Raw genomic sequence first — 9,203 nt, forward strand, 5'->3', positions numbered from 1 at the left:
TTCAAGATATAATTTTTACGCGCAACTAATTTGTCTTTCAATAAAATATTTAGCAACACACGTATATCTGTGTTCACCGAAAACGATCTTTACAAGAGTATATAAAATTTTAGATAATCTTTTCTCTACGTATTTTTAATTTATCGAGATAAAACACGTCGAATAAATAAAAAAGAACTATTAATTTTACGCAGATATAAGAGATGATACTCACCCCAAGGTTGCTCCGCCGGTGCCCGATGCCTCTTTCAGGCCTCCTCCTCCTCTCAGGAGATACTTAGGCTTCCTCGTCTCACCGCACAGGACACTCGCGAGAAACACTCGCGGATGATAAACTACACGCGCGCGCGGACTATGTTCTGTTAAAAGTCTTTCTCGCGCGATATTGTACGGCACTCCCGTTTAGAAAAGTCCTTTAGTCCGATTACTTGAACGGCACTCCCGAAGCAAACGCGACGAACCGGCTGCGGTTCGTTCATTCAATTAAATCGGCGGACGAGGGTACGTTAGCTTCCCCGTCTTTGAATTTTTATCCAAGCAGAACAAGAGTTTTGCTTGGGTAAAATCCTCGTACTGGGTACTGAGCCTTCCCACCTCGCCAAGGTCGTACCCGTGGGAAGGAAGTACTTTACTCTGTAATATAAAATCGGGTAACATGAATTTTTCATGCAAATTTGAAGGAGTCGCGACGCCGCGTGCTCCGCGTCGTTCCGCGTTCATCACCGCGTTACCGGCGATACTACGCAAGTCGAGCGGACGGTTAATAAAAACACGCACTTCGTTAATCAGAGATACGTTGTTGAAATTAAATATCGCACTCATGCACAGTACGTACGGTATCAAACTCGTAAATCTCGCGAAAGTATAACTACATTTTATTAATATGCACAACGAAGAATCGTGACAGCCGGCCGCTAATCTTACGCGACGCGAGATATACGAAAATCCGAGATTGTGAAGCATTCACGAACGGGCGATGTATCGCGGCGCCGCGGCGCGGCGTTCCGTTATCACCGATCGAATCACCGGAATCACTTGACACGATCAATATCACTCAGCCCTTTTTCCCTACGGAGAGAATCGGAGCTAAATCACACGACACGTCCGGCACGTCAGCGTTCTTCGCGAATCCAGACATGGCGGGAGGAGCGACTGTCACTCGCGAATATCACAGCGCGACTGCAAAGCAAGTCGTTCATACATACCTCCGCCTCGACGTCTCGAGTGAGCGCGTTGCGCGACACGTTCATTCCGATAAACACCTCATACACTCGAAACTTGTTTTACACACACGGCACACGGCACACACGGCACACGGCGCGGGGTACTCGATCGCGTAGCGCGTATTCCCGCGGCCCGCGAAACGAGGAAGCAGGAATGCCAATCACACCGAAACGAGCGCGTTCCGAAAACAGCACGAAGCACGGTGACGTCGGTGACGAGGGCGCGCGGAGCACAAACACTTCCTACCTGTGCGAAATTCCTCGGGAGAATGATAACTGAGTCACTGACGCAGGTAACACTACTCCGAGCTTTGACGGAAACAAGTGACAAGTCCGCTCATCGCCAGAAACAACGTCGAAAACGCGCCGATCTTCGAGGTACGGACACGGAGCTTTCGAGTTCAAACTTCAACGGTCGCGCCGCTAGTACGGACTGCGCAGGTGCCTACACTGCCTACTACGTCACCGTCACCGTATCGATCCGCCGCGCCGGCCGGCGGCGCGGAGCGGCGGAACGTGATTGGCCAGATCCGGGGGCGCTACGCGACGGTGGCTGTTTAATAGGAACAGATATTTTTGCGCGATTTATCTATATTTAAGAAATATAATATTGTAATTGTACAAATATAAAAGAGTTTTATCTATAATTTTACATACGTATTTCCAATATATGTGTACATTTTAATATATATTTCATATACATGCATATTCGGGAATCGAGGAATGGAACGTAACAATTCTAACCATCATTTTTTGCCGCGATATATATTTCGTACAAAATCTTTCGTTAAAGTTGCTTAAATTTTAGTATAGATATGTATAGAATTTCGTGGCGGAATTTGGGATAGAGTTCTGTTTATAATTTTGTGTACCGTATATTGCGAGAGAGAAATTTATAGAAACTTCTCAACTATATATAAAATATATATATCTATTAAAATACACACGCACATTGGAGTACGCATAAAAATTCTTCTTTCTTAATTAAAGAGGCACGTTTTGTAAATATAATATTAATTGATACTAATATAAATTTTAATTTATATATTAGTATCACGTAATATATCATTTAATTTAATATTTTTATATATCATTTAAATAAAAAATAAACTTATAGGTATTATTTAAGTTATTATATATTTTATTATAAAAATATAATTTATAAATTATTTATATACATTGCACAAATAAACACTGCACAAATTTAAATAATAAAATAGTTTCATTTACATCGTCATCTTAATTTTCTCTACATCACATATAACATATCATACACATATATATATTATATGTATGTGTAATACATAAAAATATCATCAACAGGTGCAATCAGATGCAACTCCCGGACTCCCCTCATCCAGCTGGCTAGTTCAGACACGAACCATTAGCACGGACGCAAACCATGTGCGGTTACCGAGCGAAACAACGTAGTTGAGCTGCACTTTCTCAGGCAGCGCGTCGGAAAATGCAACACGAAAAAGGCCGGGATGGGCGGATGGCCTCTCTCAGGTTTCTCTCTGACTCTACCGTTATCGCCTGGCTAAACCGATAACAACATCGCGGTGCTATCGATCTGGAACGATCTGAACCGAAGGCACACTTATACACCATCGTGACCGCGTGACGTTCGTCCGGCGTTCACGCTGTTCTGGATTTTCATGCGGGATACAACGCACAGTGCCTGTGTCATTCCCGTTCGATCCCGCAACACGGCAATACCTCACGGCGCGCCAAACGAGAACGTCGTTTCCAGGTCGACGAGCGGGCGGCTGTGGGATGGCTTGCGAGGCGTGTAACGCCAAGTTCAACCTGTTCAAGAGAAAAGTGAGTGAGCATCCTCCGTCGTGGCATCTGGCGCTTTTTCCCCCACGTCGAACGAGGGTCCCGAAGGACGACGGTCCGACGGTTCGACGATTCTCTCGACGTCGAGCTGTGTATATATCTCTGGACGATGAATCCGAGCCTCCTTCGAATTGTCACGCAAATATCGTAGCGTCAAGTGTGTCGTCGATTTCGCTGCGCACTAAACTATTATATTGAGATTAACATTTGACCTCTATCCCCCCCTCCGTTAGGTAATCCTAGAATTTTTCTCGATTACTTTACGGATTTACGGTTTACATCCGGTTCGAGGAATTTTGGATTTTCTGGTTGAACCCGATCGATTCTTGATTGGGAAATCCTGGATTTATAGTGTTGTGACATATTTTTTATGTTTCTTGTGTAACTTTTAGAAACAATGCGTGGACTGCCTGAGGTACTTCTGTTCCGAATGCGTGATCAAACGGCTGGACAAGGTGTTCACTTGCGACAGCTGTGGCCTGTTGTCCAGGAGGCCGCTTATCAGGAATCAAATCAGACAAATACGTTCGAGGGACTTGCGTCAGTACCTTGTGGCGAAGAAGGTTTCTGTCAGGGGTTGCGTCGGTATGTGCGCATTAATATACTGCCCGCCAACAAATCTCTCTGTAACAATAGCTTGTTAATCGACACTAATCTTGTAGGAACTCGAAGAATTTTTTTTATAGAGCCGTACTTTGATTTCAGAAAAAGAGGACTTGGTACATCTACTAATGCTCTTTGCTAATGGAACTGACTCGTGCTTGAGCTTCGACCACAGTACAAGCGCCAGGACACAAAATGCTGCCGAAGAACCACAGTACGTTTTACATTTCAGTATGTTTTATTGATATCGACACTTTAACTCTTTGAAAGCCAGATTTTGTAACTGACAAGGACTCTTGTCATTTTATTTTAATACAAAATCCATGCAAATTACATATGTTTTATTAATATCGACACTTTAACTCTTTGAAAGCCAGATTTTGTAACTGACAAGAACTCTTGGCATTTTATTTTAATACAAAATGCATGCGATTTACATATTTTTTCTTAAATAATACTTTAAAGTATTACGTCTATTCAGTTCCAGGATTGACCCCGGTTCAAACAGAATGGAAAACATGCCAAATGTCAGTACCGCGAATAATGAACCTGACGCGGAGGCGCCAGCGGAACCCGTAAGAAACGAGGATGTCGAAATGGCGGAGGAAGCGAGTGAAAGCAGTGACAGTAGCCCAATTATTAGCGTTCCATTTAGCAGCGATAACGAATCACCCGGGGAGAAACCAACGAAGGGTAGTGACGTCGAAATAGAAGAAGTATTTGAGAGTGATAACAATCCAACCGGGCCTAGTACCGCACCAGAGCCAGTAATCACCGAACAGGAGGAAGTTCCCGAAACGTCAGACGAGAAAAAATCGGATATGGTCACAGAGATCCCCACGGTACGTACATGATTGCAAGCAACACTTATAAAACACATGCATTCATTGTAATTATGTCTTCTCTCTTCTCCCAGTGGTCAGACAAAGTGCAATTGTCTGATATAAAGGAAGCGTCGGAACTAGAGTATCTAAGCATTAAACAATTAAAAAATCTGTTGAGTACAAATCGCGTGGATTATAAAGGCTGCATAGAGAGACAGGACTTACTGAACAAAGTTTCCAGATTATGGCACGAATATAGTCAATCCAGAAAGGGTAAGATACATTATATTATAACGCAATTTGATAGTAATATTTATATTCAAATTAATTTTAATGTCTATTACGCCTTAAATAACAAATATTTACACATATAAATGATGGTTTAATATAAAAGATATATATGTTTTATTATTTCTTTAGCACTTATCGCAAATAAATTGTTACAGATGTGGAAAAACTCAGCGAGGAAGAATTGTGCAAAATCTGCTGGGACGCACCGATCGAGTGTGTAATTTTGGAATGCGGCCATATGGCTTGTTGTATAAACTGTGGTAAACAAATGTCCGAATGTCCGATATGCAAACAATATGTCGTTCGTGTTGTACGATTTTTCAAAGCTTAAAAAAAGGCAACGATCGGAATATAATAGGTGATTATAACTTTGTAAATTTGGAAATTTGAAATCCCAAGTTAAGTCCTCCTTTATCTTTTAGATTATTACGTGCCTGCCAGTTGTCATAGATCGATTCTGACGTGTATATGGTAAAACACCAAATTTTTGTCCGATAATTTACGGCGCATTTTGATAAACATTAGAACTAGGTCTGCATAAGATTTATGCAAATCTTATGCAATTGTCTTGACTTTAAATTCTAAATTGGCTAGTTGTATAGCGTTTTTTATCAATTGAAATACAATTCAGAACTTTCCAGACGGAGGATAATATTTTGAAATAAATATCTATATTATAGTATATTATATCAAATCAAACTACGTATACATATATATATATCCACACCATATACATATATATGTATATGTACGTATATATGTGCATATATTGCAATGAATAACGCTAAGGGTATAATATATGAAGTTTTTATATTATGGAGTTGTGTGTATGTGTGCGCACATATGTCGTAACACTCCAATCTCCTGTGATCCCGGAAATTTTATAAATTCTGTATTGTACAAAATGTATCTTTTTTATGAAAATAAATAATACGTAGATTAATTCTGAATGTACATAGAATTAAAATAAACTACAGCTTATGTTCATAAAACGTTTGAAATTGTAATTTTTAAAATTTTAGTTTTTAATTTAATTATATGTCACGAATGGAGAACGAGAGAGAAGTATTTCTGCCATACTTTTCTTACATTTCACATAAATAAATTCTAACATCTCTTTAAGTTCAATAGCGAAGCGATATCGAGTCATTAAGGTTTCGAGTCATTTTGATTTTAAAAATTGATAGAGCACAAGTTGCAGCATTGCTGCGTTTTTAGCGTTGCATTCAAATTGTGCTTAAATCACGAAATCGCAACACCGTTCTTGTCACATATTACTGATTGTCTTTAATGATAGTTAAGTATTCTCTTGATACTTAATCAATTTTTGTAGCTTAAAGTTTGTCCAATGGTACCATCGTCGATTGTGGTCAGGAACATCAGAAGCAGCACAATCCTTTGTGCAAAGCTAAACGGGACGCGCTGCGAGACTACAACATGGATGATCGCGGTGAAACTACGGAGGAATGGGCTGGCAAGAAGCTGACCTTCATGCGGCTAGTGTCGTCCAGGCTGGGACGTCCCCTGAATTTGGATGAGACAGAAATGTTCTACTTTTCAAAGGGGTGCCTGGTTTGCCATGAACGGGATGCTCAGTCGTTGAAGGATTGTCAGAAGTGTGTTGCCAGCTTTTGTCAAAATCACAAAGACGGTACTTTGCACAGGAACCTCTGCGCTCCCCTGGAACTATAGCTTCGTACACATTTATTTTCTGTAGGAGAGAAAAGCAGTTCTCCGTACTTGCATTCTTACTTGCAACACGTTTCATACATGGGTACATTTCAGAACATGAAAGACTTTATAAAGGCTTTTGGGAATATTCAGACTGACTCGGAGATGCTGTACAATGTCTTGGCATCTGTACAGTCAGACCATCTGACATGTTCCTTAACGTTGTTTCATGCAATTATTAAACTATGTCCCAAAAAGTAAAAATCTAGTCATTCATGGTCTAGGTGCGAATTGTGCCGAAGAAAATCTTGAAAGATTGGGAAATTTTGCCGCGTTTAATAGGAACCATGGTGTCAATGGTAGTTATATTGATAGGGCCGGAATTAACACGTAAATTAAATCCGTCACACGTTTGCGATAACTGTAGGTCACGAGAGGAAAAATGTTCGACGTTTGAGTTTCACGATGTGTTATACGAGAACTACGTACGCAGCCCGTAATTCGTAAAACCGGACTTGGGTAGGGTTTCACCTGGATATTTACGAGCATAAATTTGGGTCCAGTGAGGAAACGTGGGCGCCGTCCATACAGATGCTAGCGAAACAAAATTCTCCGTTTATCTTAACGTTTATCACGCTTCAAAGCTTAGAGAAGGGGACAAACAAAATAAACACAATCCTGGATAAGGAGGTAGACTATCTATATAGCGGAAAAAATCCATTCGCTAGTTTACATCCGATTAGATACATCGCGCCGAAGTACGTATTTTATATGAATCAATATGTAATTATCTACAAAAGTCTTTGTTCGTAAAATATTTGCGTAATTTAAGCGACCGACAAACTATATAAATGCTGATGTGTTTTATGCCGAAGAAAACGTAGCTCGCGCGAAATGACACACACGAATTAACTGAACTTAATGTTTAATAAATGTAACGGAAGGAGAACGCAAAGAAAAATATACGTACATCCTGCGAATTGCGACGTGTCTTCACGAAATAAACTGCAAAAGACTGAGATTCGACACTCCTGAATGTCTGCTTATATTTACAATCCAAGAAGCCATTATCTACCTGTAGAATCGATTATCTTTATATCAGTCGAGCATAAATGGATTATAAATATAAGAGTGGATGCGGTAACGTAAAATATCGTCATTACAATGGCTATTGCTTTTAGTTCCGTTTGTAACGAAGACAAAACTTTTCTATAATTTTTCTAATAAAATTTATATCTTTGTAATAAAATATATATCAAGTATTTATATATAAGAAAAGGCAATTATTTCTTCTCCATCGATATTTCTGAAATTTCTGATATCACATGCACGTGCGCCGTGTGCGACGCGTGACAGATTCACAGATGCTTGCCATAGTCGACGATCAAAACAATAACAGAGGTCGAGTGGCTATAGCACTTGTGGCAGTATCCGCAGTATAATAGTTCCCCGCCGTTCTTTACGTGAGTAAGTATCGTTTCGCGGAGGGTGTATTTCAACGAGATTATAAACGTTATCAATAATTTCATATATAGGTATGTGGTAAGATTAACAAAATTCAATAATTGATTCTGCATAAAATAAAGTAAAAGCCCGTTTATCACAGATTAGGAACGTAGGGGGGTCAGGTTACAGCATATATATTTACAGGTAAGAGCATATTTACAGATTTGCGATTCGAAAAGCACGTTTATTTATTTTTGCAGGCTTCAGCCTCACGCAGATACCAGAGCTAAGTTGGTAGCGACCTGAAGAAGTTTCGTTCTCGAGTACTACCGTATCACGAAGCAGGCAGTCCTGGATATACGCCAAGTACACACGAATCCTCCATTTGTCTATTTGATAACGCCAGCATAAACAGTATCCTTCCTATTCATTGCATGGAATGATAATTATTCTAACAACTTTGTCATATTTTGCTTAACACTCACGTCCTGTGGGTGCAACCTGTGAAATCACACCATTCCAAACACTATATTTGTCCTTTACACTAAAGGAAACTTTGATACAGCGAGACTGTGTATAGGCAGAAGTCATGGAATCAGAAGCGAGAAATCAAATTAATAACGATTATAACGAGTTCTTCTACGCGACCATGTGTCACGTTTGCAAACGGTTTGGCGACGGCGTCCAATTGAAGAGATGCGGTGGCTGCAAGATGATCTCGTATTGCAGTAAGGAACATCAGAAGCAGCACAGGAAGCAGCACAAACCTTTGTGCAAAGCCATACGGAACGTGCTGCGAAACTACAGTATGGATTATGGCGATGAAACTGCAGAGGAATGGGGCGACAAGAAGCTGACCTTCGAGCAGCTAGTGTCGTCCAAGCTAGGACGTCGCCTGAATATGACTGAGATGGATATGTTCTTTTTTCCAAAAGAGTGCCTGGTTTGCTACGACCAGAACATCAAGTCGTTGGAAGATTGTCAGAAGTGTGCTGCCAGCGTTTGTAAAAATCACAAAGATTGCATCCTGGAGCACAGGAACATCTGCGCTACCCTGGAACTATGTCTTCATTCAGATTTATTTTCTATGCGAGAGGAAGACAGTTATACGGACTTGGATGTTTACTTGCAACACATTTCCTGCACGAGTACATTTCAGAACATGAAAGACTTTATAAAGGCTTGTATGAATATCCAGACTGACTCGGAGATGTCGTGCAATGTCGGGGCAGTTTTAGACTCAGAATGTCTGACACATTCCTTAACGTTGTTTTTTGCTATGCGATTATTAAAGTATGTCCCA

General features: G+C 40.4%; 2 protein-coding genes across 4 annotated transcripts; both read left to right on the forward strand.

Moving 5' to 3' along the window:
• The first annotated feature begins 2,687 nt into the window (after positions 1–2,687).
• LOC112468962 (E3 ubiquitin-protein ligase RNF34) lies at positions 2,688–6,206 on the forward strand. Of its 3 annotated transcripts, none has more exons than XM_025038399.1 (7): positions 2,688–3,047; positions 3,458–3,650; positions 3,771–3,882; positions 4,150–4,510; positions 4,585–4,765; positions 4,939–5,141; positions 6,117–6,206. In XM_025038399.1, the coding sequence occupies exons 1-6, from the start codon at positions 3,000–3,002 to the stop codon at positions 5,112–5,114; spliced, it is 1,071 nt and encodes a 356-aa protein (XP_024894167.1). In that variant the 5' UTR covers positions 2,688–2,999; the 3' UTR covers positions 5,115–5,141; positions 6,117–6,206. The 3 variants fall into 3 exon arrangements, with proteins under 3 accessions (XP_024894167.1, XP_024894166.1, XP_024894165.1); XM_025038398.1 differs by lacking the exon at positions 6,117–6,206 and adding an exon at positions 5,206–5,737; XM_025038397.1 differs by lacking the exon at positions 6,117–6,206 and having other exon boundaries at positions 2,689–3,047; positions 4,939–5,737.
• A 1,644-nt stretch (positions 6,207–7,850) lies between these two features.
• On the forward strand, positions 7,851–9,197 carry LOC112468963 (the record flags this gene model as incomplete). Its single annotated transcript, XM_025038401.1, has 3 exons — positions 7,851–7,921; positions 8,161–8,314; positions 8,466–9,197. A coding segment is annotated over exon 3 (708 nt), but the record flags the coding sequence as incomplete, so codon positions are not given.
• Between the last annotated feature and the right edge of the window lie 6 nt (positions 9,198–9,203).

This window comes from Temnothorax curvispinosus, unplaced genomic scaffold, assembly GCF_003070985.1.
Source record: "Temnothorax curvispinosus isolate PA1 unplaced genomic scaffold, ASM307098v1 QBEX01002300.1, whole genome shotgun sequence".
In the NCBI taxonomy this organism is placed as follows: Eukaryota; Metazoa; Arthropoda; class Insecta; order Hymenoptera; family Formicidae; genus Temnothorax; species Temnothorax curvispinosus.